The sequence below is a fragment of the Natator depressus genome, chromosome 12 (genome assembly GCF_965152275.1).
Source record: "Natator depressus isolate rNatDep1 chromosome 12, rNatDep2.hap1, whole genome shotgun sequence".
In the NCBI taxonomy this organism is placed as follows: Eukaryota; Metazoa; Chordata; order Testudines; family Cheloniidae; genus Natator; species Natator depressus.
Genome location: NC_134245.1, coordinates 43,119,397 through 43,146,506, shown reverse-complemented (window position 1 = coordinate 43,146,506; position 27,110 = coordinate 43,119,397). Strand labels below are relative to the sequence as shown.

General features: G+C 44.4%; 1 protein-coding gene and 1 non-coding gene across 3 annotated transcripts in view; both read right to left on the bottom strand.

Moving 5' to 3' along the window:
- AP1G1 (adaptor related protein complex 1 subunit gamma 1) overlaps positions 1 to 27,110 on the bottom strand; it is a 100,465-nt gene that overhangs the window by 24,022 nt on the left and 49,333 nt on the right. For both annotated transcript variants that reach the window (XM_074969027.1, XM_074969026.1), the window contains exons 4-11: positions 23,354 to 23,495; positions 22,056 to 22,152; positions 15,378 to 15,454; positions 8,103 to 8,198; positions 7,436 to 7,516; positions 7,056 to 7,154; positions 2,947 to 3,002; positions 2,323 to 2,436 (exon numbers count right to left, since the gene is read on the bottom strand). In XM_074969027.1, the coding sequence (XP_074825128.1) occupies positions 2,323 to 2,436; positions 2,947 to 3,002; positions 7,056 to 7,154; positions 7,436 to 7,516; positions 8,103 to 8,198; positions 15,378 to 15,454; positions 22,056 to 22,152; positions 23,354 to 23,495 (762 nt within the window). The remainder of the gene's footprint in view (positions 1 to 2,322; positions 2,437 to 2,946; positions 3,003 to 7,055; positions 7,155 to 7,435; positions 7,517 to 8,102; positions 8,199 to 15,377; positions 15,455 to 22,055; positions 22,153 to 23,353; positions 23,496 to 27,110) is intronic.
- Positions 696 to 782, bottom strand: LOC141996932 (small nucleolar RNA SNORD71). Its single transcript, XR_012641658.1, has one exon. It is a non-coding gene; the product is annotated as a small nucleolar RNA SNORD71 (small nucleolar RNA).

Below are 27,110 nucleotides of genomic sequence, written 5' to 3'. Positions count from 1 at the left end.
AGTTATCTGGTCCTGAAGATTTGAAACAGTTTAGTGTTAGCAGCTACCATTTAATATCTCCCTAGTTACTGTCATAATATAAAGTATTTCTTTAACACTGTAAACTCTATGTAATCTACCTTCTTCCCTATATGAAAAAAATTAAACACTTTTGCCTTTTCTACATCATTAACAATTTCACCCTGTCTAATAATGGACCTATACCATTGCTAGATTGCTTTTTTCCTGATATATTTTAAAATTTCCTTTTTATTGTCCTTAACCCTACTAGGCCATTGGTGTTTCATGTTTAAATTTTAATCTTGTGCCATGTTGAAGTTTATCAATATAGCAGCAAGACAGGAAGTGCTTTGGTGCTTCACAACCCCATACATCAGAGCACTGAGCACAGGACACAGCTGCTGTTTCTTTGACCATACTCAGAGATTTATTTCCTTTATGGAGCTCCCAAGCACAAAGCTTGAGCTTATTTAGTGGGCAGATGACAAGCTGAAAGCAAGGGCCAAGCCCACTTTGAACTGCACTGAACAGACATACACAACAATATAGCTAAAGGAGACAAGGATGCACCTAAATAGAGAGCCAATACCAAATGCACAAAAAAAAGCTATCATCCCCCTTGGCTTCCACACACATCTGCTTTTAGTGCTCCTGGGGATTCTGTCACCAAGTCAGCTGATTACCAGAATGACTGACGTGCGTTGTCAGCAGCTTGAGTGTCAGCATTGTGACAGGGCACTCTGCCGATGGATCACTCTAAAGCTTCATCCTCCAACTGCACCAAAGAGAGTAGAAGCTTCTACGGGGCTCTAGCATACCACTGATTTCTTACCATGCTCCAGAGCATGACACTTGGACCACCCACCCTACACCTGCGGGCCATACGAGGCTCGGACACACCACAGCCATCTGTAGCCTCTCATGCAGGCCCTGGCTCTCAACAATAGAAAGAGGTTGATCTGCTGAATCCTTATGCAATCATACCTCAGAATGGGGTTCATTGATTACAAGACTAGCGTGCGCAATACCCATTACAAAGACAGATTAAGTTAAATGTTAACAGAAGGGCAGATCCAATTTGCAGAATAGCAACATTCAGAACAATTGAGCTAATGACAGGAGCAAGGACAGAAATAAAAGGTCCAGAGAGATTAAAAACATGAAAACTGATTATTTGTCAAAGTTGAATCTATTACACAGATTTTCAATAGGGAGAGAAACCTGAGACGCCGTGATGTCGAAGGAGACTCAGATTGCAGGGATAACAAAACAGATATGTTTGCAATGTGATAGGATAGCAATGAGGGCAATAAAATTTTGGGCTGCACGTGCAGAGATGTGTCATCACCGAGCAAGGATACATTGGCCCCTCTCTCTTTGGCTTTGGTGCAAAGATACATGGAATATCACACGGAGTTCTGAACACCACATTACAGGAACAATACTGAAACTGGAGCAAGTTTAGGTAAGAGTAGTATGTGATCAAAGGGCTGGAAGGCCTAATTTAGGAGAAGGATTGAAAAAGCTAAATATGCAACACTTGGCAAAGTGAGGCTAGGGCATGGTGGGAGAGACAGAACCACAAAACATCTCACAAGTATTGCACAGGCGCAAGACGAAAAATCAAGGTGTTTAGTGTGGCAAAAAGGAAGTAACTAGGCGGTAACAGGATGAAACTGAGGGTGAATGTCAAGAAAAAAAATCCCTGGAAGTAAGATGTGCTAGACTATGGAACGATCTCCTAAGGGACAGAGTGGAAACCCTACCAGTCTGAACATTTAAACTCAAACTGAACACCAGAAAATGTACAACAGGAAACAATCCTGCATTTGTGACAATCTCCCCTAGGTTTCTATATAACTCCTATTACCATGACAGCGGAGTACTGCACAAAAGCCCAGAACACTGTACACCTCTGCCTGATCCTCCAGGCAGTGGAGAACCACTCTGGGCCTGTAGGCCTTTCACGGATTGCTTTACAAGCATAAACTTGGGGGAAGGGAGAGAGTTTACTAAAAAGATGAGTTTTACAACTTGATCTGAACTCATTTAGGCTTGAGCTTGTTCTGAGCTCTTCTAGCAAGGAGTTCCATGGCCCAGGCCCCTAAGGTACTTACTACGTAAGATCAACTTCCCTGATAAGTTGGCTGCCTGTCACCATCCCTGTTCTCTCTGAAGCAGGGGGCAGACTGGACAGTAATAACAGTCTCCCTTGTGGGACTGCTGCACTGGGCAGTTAACGTGCATCTGTCTCTCTCCCCATCCCACAGGCTCACAGTCCTGTCGTAATAAGTCAGACGGATAGCTCTGTAGCTCAATTACCGTTTAATGGAGACATCCAGATCTTTTAGGCAGTCCACAATGGTGCTTCTGTGCCGCTGTACTGCATTGTGGTCTGTCTGCACCGTCTTCAACAAAGATGTCAAAGCTACATATCTGGGATAGAGACGACAAAGGAAGAACACCACATTGGTGCCAGCCATTCTGTTTCATTGCAAAGTAAAGGGATTTAGTCTTCCTCTGCACTAAGACAGGATTTTCCCAGTGCTACTGGGAGCAAAGGAAAATCTGCCAGGCTGCTCTCTGACCCAACCAGGGGAGTTTCCAAGCAGAGGATGTAGATGTACCATAAGAGATACTTCTTCTCTGACAAAGGGAAAGCGCAGCTTCACTGGCCGCTGGAAAAAACATATTGTCTGAGCTATTCCAGGAACCTGTGTCCAGACTATAACTGGGCTGCAGTAGCTTGCTGTAGACCTGCTGGCTAGTGCGGAAAGGCCATGATACACCCAGGGAAAGAAGTGTGGCAGGGAGAGAGAAAACTAGTCACCAAGGCAGTTTAGCCATACCCACCCCAGTAACCTTTCCCAACACTGCCTTGGGAGCTGCTTCTGCAGACTCTTAACACAACAGTGCTCCATGTCTGACACACTTCAGGGAACTTACCTAATATTTTTGTCGTTATTTAACAAGAAACGGCCTAGGATGTTAATGGCTAACACCTGCAGAAAAAGAGAGTTAGGGAAGGTTAGTGATCACAGCAAGCTCCTGCTCCTCACCGCTGCTTCATGAGCCCCTATAGTCCTTCAGTGACCTTGCATGCAAAGTGCTAAGGCTAACGATGGGCAGAAACAGCAAGAACTCCAGACACTGATTAATCAGAGAAAGAGGCAGGAGTCACGCACATGGCTCCAGCTCCCCACTGCACTTTAAGTGCAGTGTGGCTCTGGGAGAAGGCTGTACACCCGGCCAAAGAGGAATCTCACTGCACAGCATACAGCAAGTCGTACAAGGGCACTAAGTCTCGGTACAGCTGTGCATGCTTCCACTATGGAATAAACTCACTAACCATGATCTACAGCTCCCCTCAGACATTCCAAGTTATGTCTCCACCTCCTTGGCCAGTGGATACAAATTACAAGAGGAATCCATTATCACCCTTCTGGAGCTCAGGAAGAGACACACGCTGTGTCAACACATTATGGTTCCTTGTACAGCTCTCATCCCTTCCCTCACAATGTTACAAGCAGTTAACTACCAGACATTGCTACATAGCACATCTGGCACAGGATCTCACTGATGTAACATCGTCCCAAGCCCAAGATCTGAGATTCTCATCTACCACCAGCACCATAGGCACTCTCAGAGATTTAGGTTGGATGTTAGGAAAAACTTCCTATCAGGGTAGCTAAGCATGAGAACAAGTTATCTACGGAGGTTGTGGAATCTCCACCACTGGGGGTTTTTTAGACAAACATTTGTCAGGGATGATCTAGATCAGTGTTTCCCAAAGTGTGGTACATATACTCCTGGTGGTATGTGAAAGGGTTTCAAGGGGTACGCAGCAGAATTTTTTATTTTACTTTATCATAGTTTTTTTAGCAGCAGAAAACAATTCATTAAAATTTAATATATGAGAGTGATGTACACTTGTACAGTAGAAATACACACAGGTTTACATTGTAACTAATATGATAACGCGTTCAGTAACATCTAATAGCACAGCAGAACCAACGCAAACCACGCGTGCATGTTACCGCGGCTCGGGCAATACGCTTCCCTTTGTGGCATGCGCAGAAGTCATACTGATGGATAAAACATAAAAGTGAATAACTACTCATAGTAATCTAAAGATCGTAGCAAGTACATACTTGGTGTGTATTAATATACAAAATTTCTCTTTGTTTTTGTTAAACCCATTTACAATGGATCGCTGGCTAAAAACGGGAAGTTTGAAATGTACAAAAGAAAATTATGAAGGAAATATGAATGTTAGTGATAATTATGCCGAAAAATGAAGTGATATGGCTACGTCAGACAATTGTGACGACAAAATTAGTGAACTGTGTGAACCATCTGTAAGTTTATTGAGCGTATCAGCTGCAAAGAAAACGAAAAAAGCCTGCAAATGTGTTGAAGAATATCTTAAACTGGGATTTTCGTGGACTGGCGATGAGGTGGAGCCTGTTTCACTATGTGTGATTTGTTACGAGACTCACAAATGAAAGTATGAAACCATCCAACCTAAAGCGCCATTTCAATAGTAAACAAAGAATACAAGGGAAAACCTGTAGAATTCTTCAAAAATAGGCGCAAAGATCTCCAAAAGACCCAAAAAACAAATTCGTAATGTGACAGGAGGTGAAAATATGAAAGCTTTGGAAGCTTCATATAGCGTGGTGAACTTAATTGCAAAGTCCGGAGCTGCTGAAGTGATTGGCGAGACATTAGTAAAACCGGCAGCCAAAGTAATGGTGCAAGTGATGATTGGAGACAAGGTTAGCAAAATGACAGGTTTCAGAGTAGCAGCCATGTTAGTCTGTATCCGCAAAAAGAAAAGGTGTACTTGTGGCACCTTAGAGACTAACATATGTCTCTACGGTGCCACAAGTACTCCTTTTCTTTTTAAGGCTAGCAAAGCTATAGATTGTGTCCCCCTCTCAAATAACCGTGTTCATCGTAGAACCACAGATATGGCCGAAAACGTAAAGCAGCAATTATTGTCAAGAGTACAAGAGTCGCTACTATGCACTGCAAGCGGATGAATCCACTGATATTGTGAATTTAGCTAATCTTTTGTTGTTTCTCAGATATGAGCTGAATAATGAAGTCCACGATGATATTTTGTTCTGCCAACCTAGGCCAACACATACAACTGGAGAAGCTGTTTTTAAAGTTTATTGATGACTGTATCAAAAACAATGACTTGGATTAGAGCCGTTGTGTTGGACTAAGCACAGATGGCGCCAGAGCCATGATTGGTTCGAAGAAAGGAGTTGTTGCACGTATTCAAGCTCTTGCGCCAGAAGCTAAATCGACTCACTGTTGCATTCACAGGGAAGCACTCACCACCCAGAACATGCAGGCAGATCTAAAGCAAGTACTGGATGAAGCTGTGAAAATAAACAATTTTGTGAAAGGCCGCCCTCTGAACACCCGGCTGTTTTCTCAGCTTCGTGATGAGATGGGCAGTGATTACACACAACTCTTATTTCACACTGAAGTGCACTGGCTTTCACATGGAAAAGTTCTGAATCGCCTGTTTGAGCTGCGAGAAGAACTGCAAGTTTTTTTTAGATGAAACCTTTAACCTGAGAGACTGTATACATGACTGGAAATGGCTACGCAAACTAGCATATATTGCAGATATCTTTGCTCATTTAAACAACCTCAATCTATCCTTGTAAGGGAAACTCATATCAATATTCCATGTTCAAGACAAAGTGAGCACCATGGTCGCAAAATTGAAAATGTGGCATAAACGTCTTAGTCGTCATGAACTGGATTCCTTTCCATCTCTTCATGACTTAGTAATAAACTCAACTAACGAACTTGATAGTGATGTGTTGCAAGCCATGAAGCAGCATTTGGAAATCTTGCAGAAAGATCTTCGTAAGCATTTCCCTGAACTGGACGGCACTTTTGAATGGATAAGGAACCCTTTTATCATCAATATTCAAACATTGCCAAATAACCTCCCTGCTTCAGAAGAACAGCAGCTCTTGGAGCTGGTTTCAGATAGCTTCCTGAAAACAAAATTTGAGCAAAATACACTGACGTCATTTTGGCTGGGGGTTAGCTCTGAATATCCAGCTCTATCGGACAAGTATCTTCTGCCTTTTCCCACCTCATATTTGTGCGAGATCAGATTCTCTGTGCTGGTTGGCATCAAAACAAAAGAATGAAATCATCTTATTGACGTGGAGCCCCACCTTCATCTTAAGATCACAAACATCGAGCCAGATATCCCCACGACAGTGTCTGGTCAGAAGCAGTTCCATCCCTCGCACTGAATAGTTTGGTTTGTACTGAAAATTTTTTAGTACCGAACTAGTAAGTATTAAAACTAGTGCTTTCTTCACTAACCTAACCAAACCAGCGTATTTTAATTTCAGAATGATACGAATTCACTATATATATAAATATATATACATATACACACACGCTGTTCTGCCAGACTGTTGATTCGCTTCTATTATTTTAATTATTTCTAGTACTATTTCTATATGTAACTATTATGTCTATTACAATTTTTGTTTCAACTGTATGGAATATAATTTTGTATTTATTTCTAACAAACATTTAATCCAGAATGAAACTAATTAGGAGTGTGTTATAAAAATGTGGCTACCACCACCACCACCCCCAATTATCTTCACCGGAGAAAGGTACGCAGGTAAGACAAATGTCTCAAAAGGGGTACGCAACTGTTGTAAGTTTGGGAAACATTGATCTAGACGATACTTAGTCCTGCCTCAGTGCAGGGGACGACTAGACGACCCATTGAAGTCCCTGCTAGTCCTACCTTTCTATGATTCAACCAATTCCAGTGACACTTTAGAGCCCTAAGCACTAGCCATCGGTAACTGATGAATTCAGCCTGGGGCCCATTGTTTGACTAAAATCAAGTGTAATGGTTTAGCTTCATACATCCACTAGGAAAACTAGTACCTGCCCTAGCCCCAACGGGTGGACTCCATTTAATCAGTCATTTCATCTCTAACTTTTACAATCCTATGGGTTTAGTGAAAAGAACCATGGTAAAGGCAACGTACTCGCAGTCCACTCTCAGACTTGATGTCCATAATAGTCAATACAGTTTCATAGAGGATGGCATTACCCACGTTTTTACTTGTTTCTGTATTAGTGGCAACCTGGAAAAAAAACAAAGTAAAGTAACTGCCAGTGCTTTGCCAGCACCCGCAGCACCCTACCCAGGCCGCCTCCCATTTCTGTATCAGAACAAGGCACCGCCCTCCCACTTGCCCAGCTTGTTAGCTCCTGCCAGATTAAATCACTGCCCGCAGAAGCACACACTTGTGACGCAATGAGTTGATGCTCATGCTGTGGTACATAAGGACGTAACTAGAAGTAACAAGATGAAATTAAGAGGAACAATTTAGGCTGAATATCAACTTAACCTGGCAGGCCTCACCTGTGCAAGTATGTCATTCATTGCTTCACTTGAGTCGTCATCATTTCGCCCCAGGATTCTTAGTAACCGCAGGATTCGCACCTGAAAAGACAAAAAGGCAGCAAATTAAATCACATCTGACATAACCCATCTGGAATGCGTTACCTAGGGAGGTGGTGGAATCTCCTTCCTTAAGAGGTTTTTAAGCTCAGGCTTGACAAAGCCCTGGCTGGGATGATTTGGATGGGAACTGGTCCTGCTTTGAGCAGGGGGTGGGACTAGATGACCTCCTGAGGTCTCTTCCAACCCTAATATTCTACGATAAAGCAACTTTATGCAATGGCCTCCGGTTAACTCATGGAAGAGTGCAGGAGAGAGATCAAATGCTGATAAATATGGCAATTAAATCACAAGGCCCTCTGCTTTAGAGCAGAGACGGAGGATTTGAACTCTTCTCCCTCAATGAGGTCTTTCCCAGGATGTAAGGATTTATACTATGTTTAGGTCTTTATCCTCTAGCCAGAAGCACTCCCCCTACAACCAAACAACTGACATGGAAATAATATGGATAGCTATAAGCTTACTCCTCCTGCCATGAATTCGCATAATAGGCAAGGGAGTCAGAAACCAAGTCCCAAACACTGCACGGGAGACAGAGCTACCCGAGAGTTTTACTATCAATCCTTACCTGCAGGAAGGGGTCACTGATCCCAGACACGTCATGCTCTGGTGAATATCCAGACATGATAAGATTCTTTAGAATACGAACTAACTGGGGTACAAGCTGTGAAGAAGAAAGATCCATCAGAAAGTATACTCACAACACTTGTCTTCCACACTTTTGATGTAGGGATCCAAGAATGATTCCTGAAGATTAGTGTACACATCCTTCCACACAGAACATCTCTGATTGCGCAGGCTGGGTTATCTGAACATATTGATACTGATGTCTGGCCAGGACCTGAACACCATACTACAGAGCTACTAGAGAGCTAAGCCAACCAGCCCAGAGGCAGATAAAAAACAGAGTTCCCCTGCCATCAGCTGCTGAAAATAAGAAGAGTTGCTGGTCTTCCACAGGATGCTGTCCTTGCATTGGGGCTCTTTCACACCAGCTTCTGGCTGACTTAATCTAAGTTCTTTAGGGCAGGGACCATCTTTTTGTTATGTGTATGGAGTGCCTGGCATAGTGGGATCCCTGATGGGGGTCTTTAGGCATTCCCACAACAGAAACAGATGTCATTATGTCCTAAGTTTATCACTCTTCCCTAGCTATCTGCAGGAAGACGCTCTCTCTCTTCTCTTCCACTCTGCAAACCCTCCAGAGTAGTCAAAGGGGGAGAATTTCCACTGATCTACCTCCCACCCAGTCTCCAATGGTTGGGTAGTACCCCCAGTGAAGAGCTTCCCCAGGGCCTACCCACCTTCTCCTGCTCACAGCTTCCCCACACACCAGCAGCAGCATGAAATTGGCCTGATTTCTCTCAGGTTTCACTTCTGCCCACAGGATTCTGGATAGTAGCAATAACATTGACTACAGATGTGCTAATTCTTGCTACGGTGGATTGGCAGAACTCTGACACAAGGATGAGGGGAAAGTGGTGGACGTGTTGTTCCTTGACTTTAGCAAAGCTTTTGACAGTCTCCCACAGTATTCTTGCCAGCAAATTAAAGAAGTTTGGGCTGAATGAATGGACTATAAGGTGGATAGAAAGCTGACTAGATTGTCGGGCTCAACGGGTAGTGATCAATGGCTCCATGTCTAGTTGGCAGCCGGTGTCAAGTGGAGTGCCCCAGGGGTCGGTCCTGGGGCCGGTTTTGTTCAATATGTTCATAAATGATCTGGAGGATGGTGTGGATTGCACCCTCAGCAAGTTTGCAGATGACACTAAACTGGGAGGAGAGGTAGATACGCTGGAGGGTAGGGATAGGATACAGAGGGACCTAGACAAACTGGAGGACTGGGCCAAAAGAAATCTGATGAGGTTCAACAAGGACAAGTGCAGAGTCCTGCACTTAGGACGGAAGAATCCCATGCACCGCTACAGACTAGGGACCGAATGGCTCGGCAGCAGTTCTGCAGAAAAGGACCTAGGGGTTACAGTGGACGAGAAGCTGGATATGAGTCAACAGTGTGCCCTTGTTGCCAAGAAGGCAAACAGCATTTTGAGCTGTATAAGTAGGAGCATTGCCAGCAGATCCAGGGACGTGATCATTCCCCTGTATTCGACATTGGTGAGGCCTCATCTGGAGTACTGTGTCCAGTTTTGGGCCCCACACTACAAGGAGGATGTGGAAAAATTGGAAAGAGTCCAGCGGAGGGCAACAAAAATGATTAGGGGGCTGGAACACATGACTTATGAGGACAGGCTGAGGAAACTGGGATTAGTCAGTCTGCAGAAGAGAAGAATGAGGGTGAATTTGATAGCTGCTTTCAACTACCTGAAAGGGGGTTCCAAAGAGGATGGATTTAGACTGTTCTCAGTGGTAGCAGATGACAGAACAAGGAGTAATGGTCTCAAATTGCAGACAGGGAGGTTTAGGTTGGATATTAGGAAAAACTTTTTCACTAGGAGGGTGGTGAAGCACTGGAACGCGTTACCTAGGAAGGTTGGGGAATCTCCTTCCTTAAGAGATTTTTAAGGTCAGGCTTGACAAAGCCCTGGCTGGGATGATTTAGTTGGGGATTGGTCCTGCTTTGAGCAGGGGGTTGGACTAGATGACCTCCTGAGGTCCCTTCCAACCCTGATATTCTATGACATTCAGCAACATAGCACCAGAACTGCCCACAAATTCAGGAAGGCAAAACTGCACTATCATCTCCAGTGTTTACATTTGGACGTTTTTCTTTCCAAGCTTGAGGGGCAGAAACTTTTCAGAATGAGAGCTTAGGTTCTGCAGAAGTTGATGGCACTGATTACCAGGGTCATCTTCCTACTCCTCAGGAAAAGTGGCTCTTTCAGGGATTGCAATGTGGCTGTTTATAGGAGACAAGTCATCCGCATGAGATAGTTTGCCTCAGTCTACTCTAACTCTTGGACCGGTAGTCATGGGTGTCTCACTACTCCATCCACCAATTTCAGGAAAAACTTCTTAACTGAAGGAACAGTAGGACAATGGAACATAGTGCCCCAAGAAGCTGTGGAAAATCCTTCACTGGAGGCTTTCAAAAAGAAGCTGGATAGCCAGCTGTCTTGAATGGCTTAGACCAGGGGTGCCCAAACTATGGCCCACCAGAGCATTTCATAAGGTCCAGAGCCTGCTTCAACACAATATACTAATGGCTGATTCATTATCGTTTTGTCATGTTTACATCATTTTAGTTTACACAAGTGCATAAACAGACAATACTGTACATAAAAACAACCTATCTAAATACATACAAAACAAGCTGAAAGTAAAATATAAATTAATAGAGGGAGCTTTAAATCGTATTAAAATATGGAGACACTGTTTGGCCGACACAGTTTGAAGCCCTCCTGTGTTATAAGGTTGGCACCACTGGTTTAGATACATCAAATCCTGTATCTTGCCAGGGGGTTAGACTAGATGACCCCTGAGGTTCCTTCTAACCCTATGGTTCTATGATGTCACTGTTCTGTGGCAGCACATACATTCCATGGGTATACTCAGATTGGGATTACCAGCAGCAGATAACACTGACCATAGTTCTCAGGTGAGGACTACTATGGACAGGTTGTGATGGGCCTCACAATAGTTGGAGTGATGAAATGGAAGCCTATCACCACCACAACGCACCAAAACACTCTTACTCGCACACTAAAGACAGGCTGGGATAGCCCTGGGGTGGGATCACATTTTCAGAGGGAAGGATACTGCACATCTCTCCAAGTTTCATTCTCTAGAAAACACGTTCTCATTTAAAGAAAGTCTTGACCCGCTTGCCAGAGCATGACATAATGCTTGTTAAAGCTGATGGATCTCCAGGTAAATTAACTAAAGCAGTGAAGTAGTACTCTCTCTCTCTCATTCCACTCGTCTTTCCATCTCAGAGCTGACATTAAGTAAAATAACCTAAGAAATAGGCAGTCAAATGGAGTCCGAAAATGTGCTGGAGCTGGCTGTCCTGCTGAGACAGACTGAAGGCCAATTAAAGAGCAATGGGTGATTTGCAGGTGGGATGGCACTAGACCTGTCTGGGCAGGTTTCCATACCATATTAGAACAGCCTCATTTTTCCTTTCACCTATACCTCTGTATATGCAGAATGAACACACTTCACCCCCACGTCCTCCAGCAGAACCTTCTCCAAAAGCCACCTCTGTCTTCCCCACAGGATTGTGCTGCAGCCACTCAGGTACCTATTATTCCCCTTGGAGATCTGCCAGAGACTAGCCATGGCAGAGTTTAGAGTACCTGACAGAAGCTCAGTCAGCAGCATTCTGCTGCAAATTTGAGATGGCTCTGCAAGAAGGAAACATCTCTCTCCTTGTAGTTTTCTTGACTCTCTCTTCCTCCAGCCTGGAGCATTTCAGCAATCAGACTTGTATATCACTGGAGGAGGTTGCTTCCCTTCAGATCTCAGAGGAGAGCAAGAGGACATGCCCCCTCTCCCCTGAATACAAAGTGCAGCTGACTGGGATGGTCTGCATAAACATTCTTGGAACCCTGCTTTACATTTTCTTTGTTTTCTTACATACAACGCAAGGTACCAAAACTGATGACAGCACAAACAAATACAAAGGCTACAGCCATAAAGATCAGTTGATGCCTACCCCACTCTGCTGATCCTTGACAGCCAGATACTTCCAGAAAAGATGTGCAATGGATTTGTACTGAACAGTCCAGTGCTGCCTACTGAGCCTATGTGGTATGTGGTAGTCCATGCTCCCCTATATGTATCTGTTTCCCAACGCTGCTGTAACCACTCCAGCGATGGAGTTCTTATCCCACTCCCCCTTATATACAGGAGAGGATCTGAATTACCCAGCGCTGTCCCACTTTGCCAGTGGGAAGCAAAACACACCTTGTGGTAAGGAGAATACATCAAGGCTCCAGGACGATCAGACTTTTTAAAAGAGAGGAACACAGGAAGCTGCCTAAATTCCTCAAACAAGGAAGGAAGGGATCAAGATAGGTTCACAGCTTGGGAGAGGCCACAACTGAGATCCAGGGCTGCCATGGATACAGGAATTTAATGACAAGACAAAAACTGGACTACAATGAGCTTGTTAGACAAGTATAGCATAGCTAGCACATGGCATTAATCACAACTGCAGTGTTAGTGCACAGCGCCTCCATGTGGTGACTGGACACACAGAAGCCTCTACAGATCCAGTGAAAGCATGCACCATCTAGAAGAGTTAACTCTTACCTTTTCATTCTAACATACAGCAGGAGTCCAAACAGACAAAAGGGATAAAACAGACAAAGCAGGCATTAGGAACAGATTAGCGTCATACTATTCACAGCATAAAACACCACAAGAAAGATGGCTAGAAGAAAGCACCACCAAAAAGAAGCCCTGGACAAAGCCATTGGACTCAACTCCTCATTGCTCCCCCCAGGACTCAGCCACCTCCTAAGTAGTGAGCAATGGCTCAGGACGACACCACTGCCCCCACAACATTCGCCCCAGCTCTAGCACACACAAAGTGCACTAGCAAAGGGGGCGCCTGTCTGAGGTCCCTGCAAACAAACCTAGGACTTACAGGAAAAGTATGTTGGGAGCTGTGCACACAGGCAGAAGACTCCTCTCAGGATTTTTCAGTGGAGCAACTGGCCAGTTGCATTCTACTGGCTCATTTGGTTCCCAATTCCTCCTTTGCCCAAAGGAATCAGAACTGTACACCAAAGAACGCCTTCCAAATCATTCTGGAAGGAAATCTTTAAGATTTTGCAGTTAATAAATTCTAAAAGCAGCAGATACAGCAAGAACAATTACAGCAGGCAGTGACAAGAAGCATGTGCTAGGACAGTGTGCTAGAAGACAAGAACACTGCTGGCTCTGAAATTCCTACCCGCCCTGGGAAAAATGCCCCTTATTACATGCTGTGTGCAATGTGGACATGTTAGCTATACTTAGGCTGACGCATTAGGTTTTTAACCAGTAAATGTTGGTAAACATCGATTTCACCATACACATACACAAACCAATGAAAAAATATTTCCATCAATGATAACCAAAATTTACAGACAGGCAAAGTAAGAAAAATGCTGCTTGAGAACTAATGAGAGTTTGATTTAAGAGTATTTACTATGTATATTTTGACACATAAGAACGGCCATACTGGGTCAGACTAATGGTCCATCTAGCCCAATATCCTGTCTTCTGACAGTGGCCAATGCCAGGTGCCCCAGAGGGAATGAACAGAACAGGACAGTTTATTGAGTGATCCATCCCCTAATGTCCACTCCCAACTTCTGGCAATCAGAGGCCAGGGACACCCAGAGCATGAGGCTGCATCACTGGCCATCTTGGCTAATATCCAATGACGGACTTATTCTCCATGAACTTATCTAATTCTTTTTTGAACCCAGTTACTCTTTTGGCCTTCACAACATCCCCTGGCCACAAGTTCCACAGGTTAACTGTGTGTTGGGTAAAAAAGTATTTCCTTATGTTAGTTTTAAACCTGCTAATTAATTGGTTCTTGTGTTACGTGAAGGAGTAAACAACACTTCCTTATTCACTCTCTCCACACCATTCATGATTTTATAGACCCGTCATATCCCTCCTTAGTCCTCTCTTTTCCAAGCTGAAAATTCCCAGTCTTATTAATCTTCTCTCATATGGAAGCTGTTCCATACCCCTAATGATTTTTGTTGCCCTTCTCTGAACCTTTTCCAATTCAAATATATCTTTTTTGAGATGGGACAAACAGAACTGAATTCAATGTGTGGGCGTACCATGGATTTATATAGTGACATGATGATATTTTCTGTCTTATTATTTATCCCTTTCCTAGTGGTTCCTAATAGCCTGTTACCGCTTTTGGCTGCCAGTGCACATGCAGCAGATGTCTTCAGAGAACTATCCACAATGACTCCAGGATCTCTTTCTTGAGTGGTAACAGCTAATTTAGACCCCATCATCCTGTATGTATAGTTGGGATTATGTTTTCCAACATGCATTACTTTGTATGTATCAACATTGAATTTCATCTGCCATTTTGTTGCCCAGTCACCCAGTTTTGTGAGATCCCTTTGTAACTCTTTGCAGTCTGATTTGGACTTAGCTATGTGATGTTGACAATTTGTGTTTTAAGGGGTATAAAGCTTTAACCTTTTGAATTTTAGTTTCTACTATCATTAAATAATTATTGTCTATTCCACCTACTGTCTGACACCCTCCCCACAATTTTGCACAACTACAAACATTTGATAAAAATAGATAAAATGCTTAAAATAATGATATTATTGATCAAAATTATGAAAAATAAAAATTGGATTCTGCCAAGCCTAGCTATACTATGAAAACCTCAATTCTGCCTTTTCCTGAGTGGAATGTATAAAACTATAAGTTAACAGTGTAAGCTTGTGATTTTAGTTCCCCATCTTAGATAAAAAAGAAAAAGGAGATTAAACTTTATCCCACTCCAGATGTCACTGATGCAATCAGGTACATGAGGAATAACATATTTAGGGGACTTTCATAACAGGAGTCATTGCAACTTTAACTCTGGGACAAGTTTCACAGTTTTCATGCACATAAGTGATTTGTCAGTGTCTTATAATTTACCCCTTCCCACGCTCACAAGGAGACTCAAAGATGAATCACATGGAAAACTTCTAATTTAATTATTTGATGATATTGTGTGACATTGTTTTTCAAGTGGAAAGCCTGCATCATCATCACGTGCCTCATTTAAAAATAGCTGCACAGATTTTGCTCAAAACTTGTGGACACATCCTGTTGGCTAAGATCAAGGATGGAAGTGTCAGCCCAGAAGAAGCAGGTAAACATTAGCTATCAGGGATACTAATGCACAGTTTGTACTTACCTTTCTGAAGTGTGATAACATGTCTGGGCTTCTCTCACACATCTCTGTGAGGAGGACAACTGATGTGTGAAGAACACCTACAAGGCCAGAAACAAGTCTAGTTATTTAGATTTCACTTATAAAGGCTCTAGGCACCTGACCAAAAAAAAAAATTAAAAATGAAAGCCATAAAGGAAAAATAGTAGCAGCAATCCCACAAACATCTCTCACCTGAACCCCTCCCCCCCACAAATGCCTGCAACAAGAACATAAAAATGGCTATAGGGGGTGAGACCAATGGTTCATCTAGCCAGTATCCTGTCTTCCAACTGGCCAATGCCAGATGCTTGAGAGGAAGGGAACAGAACAAGGCGATTTTGAGTGACCCATTGCCTGTCGTCCAGTCCCAGCTTCTGGAAGTTGGAGGTTAGGCACACCTTTGTCCCTGACCATCTTGGTTAATAGCCATCAATGGAACTATCCACCAGGAACTTATCTAATTTTTTTTTTTTTAACTCAGTTATACTTTTGACCTCCACAACATCCCCTGGCAACAAGTTCCACAAGTTGATAGTGTGTTGTGTGAAGAAGTGCTTCCTTATGTCTGTTTTAAACCTACTGCCTATTAATTTCATTGGGTGACCCCTTCCCCCCGTTCCTGTGTCACTGGAAGGAGTAAACACCTCCCTCTTCTTTCTCCGCACCAGTCATGATTTTACAGACCTCTGTCATATCCCCCCTCAGCTGTCTCTTTTCCAAACTGAACAGTCCCAGTCTTTTTAATCTTTCCTCATATGGAAGCTGTTCCATACTCCTAATTATTTTCATTGCCCTTCTCTGCACGTTTTCCAATACTAATATATCTTTTTTGAGGTGAGCTTACCAGAACTGCAAACAGAATTTACAGTGTGGGTGTACCATGGATTCAAATAGCAGGATCATGGTATTTCCTGTTTTATTATTCATCCCTTTCCTAATGGTTCATAAAATTTTGTTAGCCTTTTTGACTGCCACTGCTTGTTGAGCAGATGTTTTCAGAGACCTATCCACAGTGACTCTTTCTTGAGTGGTAACAGCTAATTTAGACCCCATCATTTTGGATGTATAGTTGGGATTATTTTTTCCAATGTGCATTACTTTGCATTTATCAACACTGAATTACATCTGCCATTCTGTCACCTGGTTTAGTGAGATCCCTTTGTAAGTCCAAAGCTGACTGCGAGGAGTTAACTATTTTGAGTAATTTTGCCACCTCACTGTTCACCCCTTTTTCCAGATCATTTCTGAATATGCTGACTAACAAATTCCAGTACAGATCCTTAGGGGACCCTGCTATTTTCCTCTCTCCCTTGTAAAGACTGACCATTTATTCCTACCCTTTGGTTCCTATCTTTTAGTCAGTTACCGATCCATGGGAGGACCTTCCCTCTTATCCCATGACTGTTTAGTTTGCTTAAGAGCCTTTATTGAGGGTCCTTACCAAAGGCTTTCTGAAAGTCCAAGTACACTATTTCCACTGGATCATCCTTGTCCACATGTTTGTTTATACCTTTAAATTCGAATAGATTGGTGAGGCATGATTTCTCTTTACAAAAGCCAGGGTGACTCTTCCCCAACATATCACATTCATCTGTGTGTCTGATAATTCTGTTCTTTACTACAGTTTCAACCAATTTTCCTGGCACCGAAGTCAGGCTTAGCAGCCTGTAATTGCCAGGATCGCCCCTGGAGCCTTTTTTAAAGATAGACATTAATTAGATACCAGTCAGTCATCTGACACAGAGGCTGATTTAAGTGATAAATTACAAAGAGGCACTGCATTTGAAGCGTGCCCTGAAGATCACTAGACTGTTATGTACTGTGTGTATTAGAGTAGCAGTAATACAGGCCATGAGAAAGAGAGAGAGAGAGACCCTGCCAAAAAAAAAGGCTTAGGACTTATCTACACTTGGAAGACTACAGCGGCACAGCTGCAGCTGAGCCACTGTAGCGCTTTAGTGTACCTACAGGGGGTTCTGGCCTGCCTTTGGGAACTGGGGGTGCTGGATTATGGCCAGAAGGTGGGCATGGTTGTTTTGGATCCCAGCAAGCAGGGTTCATTGATCTTTATGGAGAATGCCTGCCAGCGGCTCTCGTCTCATGCACTAAAGAGGCTCCAATTTACATGCCTCTGAACAGAATCAGTATCACAAAAGGAGGCAGGTTCCAAGCCATTCAGGACTTTATAGGTCAAAAACAACAAGCAACCAGTGCAGATAAAGAACTGGAGTTGTGTGCTTGCGGTAGATAGCCCACTTCATAGAGATGAGCAAAGAAAATCATTAGATGTCTGGAGAAACTGAAAAGACAGATAGTTTATGTAGGAGACAAAAAAGGGGGCAGGATTAAAAAAAGAGGGATCCAAAATTAACAAATGGGGTACAGAAGCTCATTCGGGTGCTCCTTTATCATACAAGAACAAGGAGACGTTCAACAAAACTGAAACAGAAATTTAAAATTGAAGACAGAAGAGATTTCCTCCTACAATGGTCCATCAACCTGAGGGACTCTACCACTAGATATCACTGAAGCCAAAAAACTTACTCATTCAAAAAGGATTAGACATTTATACAGCTAAAATCACTCTCAGTTACATCAGTTAAAATGAGATTACATTAAGGATATAAACCTTAATGGCTCTATGACATAAGCCAAACACTAATGACTTAGGCTAAGAAAAAGCTTTCCCTAATTCCCACTTAGATTTCTTGTCCCTAGCATCTGATAGGCGACTGGCTGAGAAAGGATAGTTGGTTAGATGGACCATTGGAGTAATCCAGCATGGCAATTCTTATGTTAATGACATTGTTTCTTATTTTGCCCTAGTATGAGCTTCTAAGTGAATTTAAGGGGCACCTCCTGATCAGGCGCAGATGAGATGCACCATTCTGGTCACTTTTGCTATTTGATCATCTAAACACAAGCTGAGCACCTAACAAGACCCTCAAAGTTGCAGATAGTGACAAACCGTGGGGGCACACTAAAAAAGCAGATATTTCTGCTCTATCCTCCAGTTGCTTCCTCCAACCTACCATCAACATTTGACTTATCTAGACTGACCTTCAATCGTTTACACTGAATCAACGGTTGTAGAAATATTTTCTTTCATCCACGACCCAGTCTGACCAGCTACTGAAATGCTCCACTGCAAGAACCTATACTCATTCCTTTTAAAAAAGGACATCGCCTAGATTGTAGACCCAACCCAGATCAACATTTCACCAGCCATCAACTTGCAGTCAATGTAACTCTTAGCAGCCACATGGGGAGATGCTCAAGCAAGTTGCTTTTTGTTTTTAATTGCCAGCTGCCTACCCCCATAATCAGCTCCATAATTCCAGAGAAGAGGGAGATCTAATGCGCAGGCAGAAACATCTGGAGGAGATGGCAGACTTGGTATCTGCCCCTGGGATGTACGGGTTATTCCAAATTTGCTGGTAAGGCCCATGTTTTAGCAGTTCTGCTGGACCTTGAACAACGAGCAAAAATGGTTTCCCTTCCCTGCTGTTTTTACATTTGGGTAAGATGTTGCAGCCTTCCCTTTTGGGCACAGTATTCTCCATTGTTATTCTTTCTTTTGTAATCACTGGGGTTGCACCTGAAAGACACACAAACTTCAGCTCACACAAAATGCCAGCCTTCTTGCTCAGCAATGCTTGTCTCAGGGAGCACACAACATCTATTTCCCAGAGTCTATACTAAACCATTTCCAGGTGCACTTAAAAGTCTCATTTTTGGCCTACAAAGAGCTCTACAGTTGGTGCACTAGTTCCTTTAGTCCTGCTGACTGCCTGACACCGAGATGTTCTAGGAGGCTGATGCCTGGACGTTTTCAAAAAGAGGGCTTCAGATCTTCATAAGAACAGCCAGACTGGTTCAGTCCAAAGGTCCATCTAGCCCAGTATCCTGTCTTCTGATAGTGGCCAACACCAGGTGCCCCAAAGGGAATGAACAGAACAGGTAATCATCAAGTGATCCATCCCATCGCCCATTCCCAGTGTGACAAAGTCAGGTCGGACAGCTGCAAGAGGGTCTTGGAAGGCTGATATGTTAGTCCTAGAATGTTAAAGGCCCTTCTTCCTACAAGCTGAGAAGGGATTACCTCAGGTCAATCAGGGACACCTGAATCCAATTAAGGACTGCCTGAGATCTTTAAAAAAAAACTCCTCTGGGCAGAGAATTGGGGGAGAGAGAGAAGGGGACAACCTGCTGCCAGGCTAGTGGCAGCAGGGAAATAAACTTCTCCAGTCTGAGAGGTTGTGCTCCTTCCCGTAGGGGAAACAACCAAACCTGAGTGCCTGCGGGGAAGGACTGACACCCCAGGGCAACCAACAGGGAGACACCCTGCCCCAGCGAGGAGGCAGCAAAAGGTATCCCCCAGGGTTTTTGTGTTTCTGAGACTGTTTCCTTTTTCCTTGGTGGAGGATCACCCTTTAGACCGACCCTCAGGCCTACCCTGACATACAATAAAGGGAGCACAGAAGGGGGAAGGCAAACCCTGCCCTGAGTGGGGCTGTTTACCCCAGGCCCACCATGGCCAGAGGGGGAAAACGCAAAATCTGATGAGACGAAGGAGGTGCCTTGCCACACCAGCTTCTGGCAAACAGAGACTAGGGACACCATTCCTGCCCATCCTGGCTAATAACCATTGATGGACCCATCTTCCATGAACTTATCTAGTTCTTTTTTGAACCCTGTTACAGTCTTGGCCTTCATGACATCCCCTGGCAAAGAGTTCTACAGGATGACTGTGTGTTGTGTGAAGAAATATACTTCCTTTTGTTTGTTTTAAACCCGTTGCCTATTAATTTCATTTGGTGACCCCTAGTTCTTGTGTTATGAGAAGGAATAAATAATAGCACTTCCTTATTTACTTTCTTATACCAGTCATGATTTTATAGACCTCAATCATATCCCCACTTAGCTGTCTCTTTTCCAAGCTGAAGAGTCCCAGTCTTATTAATCTCTCCTCACACAAAAGCCGTTCTTTACCCCTAACAATTTTTGTTACCCTTTTCCAATTCCAATATATCTTTTTTGAGATGGGGCAATCAGATCTGCACTCTTCTGCTGGTCTGACAGATTCGGAGGTGGCTTCACAGTACAATGCAAAGCCGTCCTGACAGAATACTGGAGCTGCCTGAAGTTCTTTTTCCTCGGTATGTAAGGGAGGGAAGGAGAGCAGGTTACTGAGATTCAGGAGACCCTGGGCCAATTTCTTGCTCTGCCAAAGACTTCCCGTGTGACCTTGGAAAAGTCACTAAGTCTCAGTTCCTCACTTGTAAAAACAGGCACACTAATCCTTCCCTGCCTCACAAGGGTGCTGTGATGATAAATATATTAAGGACTGTGAGGTGCTGATACTGTTACCATTTTAATTAGTCCCTGCGCTAAGTACTCCAATTAGTGCATTTTAAAATCTAAATAAGTTCACAATGTCCACATGTAGCACAGACCACAAGCAACCCCCCTTTCCTTCCCCACAACCCCCCAGGAGTGCTGCAGCCTAACACCCCAATGAAATAAAATAACATGAACATGTTTAGTAGAGAAGGAAACAAATGTTTACTTGGCTACTGGAGATACTGCTGCAACTATGCATTGGTTTAAATGGAAAGGAACTACTTGTTAGGGCCACTCTCCACAAAAGAGCCTGAGCTCTGAAACACAGCTTCTATTTGTGACCCCTTTATGGCATGCTTTAATGCCCATCTATAGCCCAAAGACACTGCGTAGCCAGACATAGGAGAATGGTTTCAGTCAAAGATTGTCATTTGAGTGCCGGGTTATGTGAATGGGCAAGGAGTCAATTGTTTGGATATTTATCCTTATTTTAAACACTTATACAAGTGCTTCCAACTTGGAAAACAAATGTGAAAAATAAAATAAAGTACATTTTCAAAAGGAAGTATTGTTTCAAGCTTGCAAAAAATTACTCTAAACAGAGTAAGAATCTGTTTTAAAATGCAATTACGATCCAAAAAGCAATTATGTAAAGGTAGCCTTTTCTTATCCAGCAATCTGCCATGCAACTTAAGAACCCTCTGATTACTCTGCTCCAGTTAGCACTGCAAAGATCTCACAGCTTTGGGAATGCGAGTTCAACTCCATTCTGCTTCATCCATCAGTTCCCAGTGCATCATCTTTATAAACAGTAATCATCTCAGACAGAAGCTGAACTTTCAGATCTCAAGTGGAGTTTGCAACCCTAGCAGCTGGAAAATCTTTTGCCTTGCACAGAAAGCAAGAGTGACCTGCAGTCAGAGAGACTTAATGTGGAACCTCAGAGTGCCATCCTTACAGAGGAGAAACATACCACGAATTACATAATACAGTTTGCTAGAGTCCCAGATTCACCATATTTACTCTGTATGTGTTTCACCTGCCTTACAATGAGAGTAGCAGGTACTTTGTTCAATTACCCTGTAGCCTGTGCTGTGTAATTTCCGGCAGGAGCAAAGAATCAAATATAGCTCTATGCCTCTTGTAGCACAAGGGACATTTGCTCTCTTTCTACAGAACTGGAAGGACACCTATCAGAAAACTGTATGATAACAATGACCTTTTCCAAATAAAAGGCCGAGTTAGATGGTGGGAGCACACCACCCCTGAATGGAGGAGCACTGCTTTCAGGGCCTGGGCCTTGCCTGCTGACATTACCATGGTTCTTCTCATTCAGTAGGTTTTTGGTGGCTGGCAGGAACATCTCCATGAGTTCAGGCACCTTCCTGATGACATGCACAGCACACAGTGCTGCCTGCAAAGGAAGAAAAGCACAGTTAGCACACCTTTCCATGCCAACGACTACTAGCAGACTCCAAGCTTAGCCATCTGTGGGCCAGGAACAGAGTCTTCTTAAGAGGATCCACTTCTATATTAGAGCTAATTTGCACACTTCACTCACCTGGAAACGTGTTAACAAGCACATGTGCAAGAACATCTCTATTCTGAGAAAATCCTGGCCAATGCCATATGGACTTGTTCGTTCTGAACACACTGGGACGAGAGTTCTATTCTGTCTACACCACAGATACCAGCTCTCTGTAGCTCTGGGGGTTCATATGCTCTTCCACTTTCATTACTGTCAGAGAACGTCAGGCTGACTCAAGCTACGCTGGCTCTGGGAAGCTGAACATGCCACAGAAGTATATCAGCCTCTCTGTAACTTCTCCAGAAAGGATGCTGGAGAGAGCTGCCTATCGTGGTAGGGCTAGAATACTTTAAGTGCAGTCTCAAAGCATCCCCCTATGCATGGTGTGGCCTCCATGAACTCATTTGCAAGGTCTTTACCTGGCCACATTTAATTCCCTCTCAAATAAAATTTCTGCACTGCTGCCTATAATGAAACAAGTTGACTTGTATACGAATGGCCTGTTATTCCCCCCACCCCAACCTCTGCCAACTTATCTCTCCTTGGCTTGAGAGTTCCTTGGACTATGAAACATCCTTAAGTGTTTGGAAAGTGCTTTATACATATTGGGCACGATCACAAATAATATTCATGTTAGATCAACATTTAACATGTTTACTATATACCTACTGACTAGCTGATGCAGATGAAAGAACGGAAAGATCCCCTAAGGAGAGTACCCTGGGAAGGAGTCAAAAACACGTTCCAGGTAACAGGAGGGATGGAATTATGCTGGGCTTCCACAAAGGTATTGCCTCTGCATCTGCTGGTGACCTTCCATTCGAGGCCCAGGAACATATGCGCTATCTAGAGCTGTACACTGTGTGTGGGAGTGAATTTGGCACTGCCACACCCATGCTTTACCTGCATTGCAGATAAAGGGAGGTCTTTGGTCACTAGTTATCACGCTAGCACATGTACTCTCAGAGAAAAAACTTGCTGATGTGCCCTATGCCACCCAGCACACTAAATATTAAAAGCATCTCCCCCTTCCTTTTGTCCCAGGCTTTAGATTGCAAAGAAGCAGTTCAGAAACTTCCTGAAGTACCTTTTTCCTTAGGTAAGAGTTGGATGTTTTGAGGAGTTTCTCCACTTCTCCTGCCAGGTCTCTGCACATCTCAGAGGAGCCCATGCAGCCGAGGGTGCAGAGTGCCAGCCCCTGCACGTACTGAGTGCTGTGATTAAGGTCACTGCAAAAGAGACCAAGAACAAGCCCGTCAGCACATGCACAGGGAACTCTCCAGTACAGGACACAGGTGCACATCAGAAGCGAGTCAGAATGCAGGTAAGCTGTGAAGCAAAGAAGTTAGTTATGTATGTTCCTGGGCAGTTGAGTAAGAATGGGATGCTTCAGACACACGTGGCATAGTCGCCCACCACCAGACTCACCTCTGGAGACTTCAGGTATGGCTACCGTCACAAGTGAAATGGGCTGAGTGACAGTAACACCAGTGCCTGAAGCCCAGCCCAGGAGAAACAGACATGCAGAGCTCCACCCCCACTTCACACCTGTATCCAAGCAACAGTTGACCAGACTAGCACATGAAAGCATAGGACTCAAAAGCCATCAGAAGAGTGGGGAAATGCCACTGTTGCAGACACCACACTCTGTGCTGCCCCAGGCAGAGAGGCAGGCCCTGACCCCATTCCTGCTTCTGCAGAAACACACTAACCAGCCACAACAAAACAACTTTGCAGCAAAGGATCCCAGCCTTTGGATCCCTGACAAACAACAGGGAACTGTCTAAGGCCATTACACTCACTTCACATAGCAGGGGATAGTGTGAACAGCTAGCCAGTCCTGGGCATTACAAGGGAAAAGGGAATTTCAGATGTGTAGAGCTTCCCAACTGATTCTCCTCGACCCCCAGACTCTTCCTCCAGTAAGAGGAAACAGGGCATGTGCCTCTCATCCCAGGCCCCTCTCCCCCTGTCCAGGTGAGCGAGAAGAATTCCTGCTCAGAGGAGATGCGGGTGGGGAAGGGGAAAGACATGCTGTCAGAACCGGGTCATGGGCAGCCTGTGGGTATGGACTGAGTTAGTCAGTATCGGGGCCGAAGGTCAGAGATCAATCCGGGACTAGGTCAAAACTAAAGTCAGAGGCCATTACCAAATTGAGAGTGTGAGGTGAGAATCGGGGTCAGGCCAGGTCAGAGTATTTCACTGGGGTCAGCAATGTCTGAAGCTAAAGACAGTAAAACAGGATCAGGGTTGGGATGCGAGCCTAGATCAAAAGCCAGGAACCTGTGATCATGCGAGCTGCAGCAAGGAGCGATGACCAGGGTCTGAGGCAGAAGTATGCTGGAGGTCTGCGTTGCTCAGACAACTCTCAGAAATGGCTTCCTGATTTATATGGGGAATGCCAGCCTAACAGGGAATCATGGAGGGCTGTCACTCATGACCCATAGGGTGGGACTTCCTGTAGGATTTAGCCTCTCACTTCCTCTTTGTGGCAACTGTGCCTGGGCCCTGTGGTTTCTTACATCATTCCTCCCTCTTCAGGACCCTTCTTTTCAGGGTGTAACTGGACCAGGCTTCTCTGGATGAACCTCATGAAATTCTCTTACCAGGTTGGAGGCATGGACATGGGAGGCAGGTTGCCAAGTGCGCTCTTCAAGTCCATATGCTTCCCAGTCTACCAGGTAGTACAGGTGTCCCCACGTGCATATGGAATTACAGGTGGCATGCACCTCATACTCTTTGTGGTCCTGGACTTCGACCAGTAGAAATGGAGGAGTGGTTTGGCCAGGGAAGGGGTTATCACTGTAGGGTTTTAGGAGGGACACGTGGACCACACATGGGATGTAGCTTAAGGGATCAGGGAAGCTGTAATCTGAAAGTGACTGAGTTGACTTGCTGGCAGATCCAGAAGGTCCCAGGAACTGGTAGTCTCGCTCGCAAGAAGGTCTATTGTTCAGAAGATGCTTCAAAGTGAGACAGACTTTCTAGCCAACACAGTGGTTCCCAGGTGAGGGGTCCTCCTTCAAGGCGAACCAAATAAGGGAGATCAGATCTTAGTGAATAGCTGAGGAAATTAGTGTGTTTGAGGAGATATGGTGGCACGCAGTAGGTTCATAGAATCATAGAATATCAGGGTTGGAAGGGACCCCAGAAGGTCATCTAGTCCAACCCCCTGCTCGAAGCAGGACCAATTCCCAGTTAAATCATCCCAGCCAGGGCTTTGTCAAGCCTGACCTTAAAAACCTCTAAGGAAGGAGATTCTACCACCTCCCTAGGTAACGCATTCCAGTGTTTCACCACCCTCTTCGTGAAAAAGTTTTTCCTAATATCCAATCTAAACCTCCCCCATTGCAACTTGAGACCATTACTCCTCGTTCTGTCATCTGCTACCATTGAGAACAGTCTAGAGCCATCCTCTTTGGAACCCCCTTTCAGGTAGTTGAAAGCAGCTATCAAATCCCCCCTCATTCTTCTCTTCTGCAGACTAAACAATCCCAGCTCCCTCAGCCTCTCCTCATAAGTCATGTGCTCTAGACCCCTAATCATTTTTGTTGCCCTTCGCTGGACTCTCTCCAATTTATCCACATCCTTCTTGTAGTGTGGGGCCCAAAACTGGACACAGTACTCCAGATGAGGCCTCACCAGTGTCGAATAGAGGGGAACGATCACATCCCTCGATCTGCTCGCTATGCCCCTACTTATACATCCCAAAATGCCATTGGCCTTCTTGGCAACAAGGGCACACTGCTGACTCATATCCAGCTTCTCGTCCACTGTCACCCCTAGGTCCTTTTCCGCAGAACTGCTGCCTAGCCATTCGGTCCCTAGTCTGTAGCGGTGCATTGGATTCTTCCATCCTAAGTGCAGGACCCTGCACTTGTCCTTATTGAACCTCATCAGATTTCTTTTGGCCCAATCCTCCAATTTGTCTAGGTCCTTCTGTATCCTATCCCTCCCCTCCAGCGTATCTACCACTCCTCCCAGTTTAGTATCATCTGCAAATTTGCTGAGAGTGCAATCCACACCATCCTCCAGATCATTTATGAAGATATTGAACAAAACCGGCCCCAGGACCGACCCCTGCCCTCCTTGCCCTCCTCATGGTAGTACTGTCCTTTCCGTGAGAAAGCATCAGCCTTTCCATTTTGGGACCTAGGTTGGTAGATGATGGTGAATTTTAACAGAAAAAACAGGGCCCACCTTAGCTGCCTTCAGTTTAAAACTTGGGGTTTGCAGAGATACTCAAGCTTCTTATGGTTTGTGAAGACCTAAAAAAGGGTACCAAGCCCCTCGAGGTTGTGGTGGCACTACTCCTCGAACACAGTTTTAGCTGCAAGCAGCTCCTTGTCTAGTATTCCGTAATTTATTTTCACTGGGGTGAGCTTGCAAGAGGTGACTAAAAATGTGCAGTGATACAAGACTTGCTGGGCTCGGAGCTTTTGAGAGAGTACTTCCCCATGAACCACGTTGGACACGCTGACCTCCACAATGAACAGGCAGGTTGGATCGTGGTGCACCAGGATGGGAGCCATGGTGAAGGAGGACTTCAGCTGGATGATGTCATGCTGGGCAAAGACATTCTGGGCTTCGGGTGACCAAGTGAAACAGATGGTCTTACGTAGGAGTGAAGTCAGGGGAACCACTCTGAGTGAGAAGTCGGAGATAACCAACCAATAAAAACTGGCAAAGCACAGGAACTGTTACAATTGACAGGGCTTCTAGGAAGCTACTAAGTCGTGAATTGATGCTCTCTTTTGTGAATCCATCTGAATGCCCCCTGGGGGGATGATATAGCCCACAACTTCGAGGGAAGGCTAGTCAAAGAGGCATTTTTTCAGTTTGGC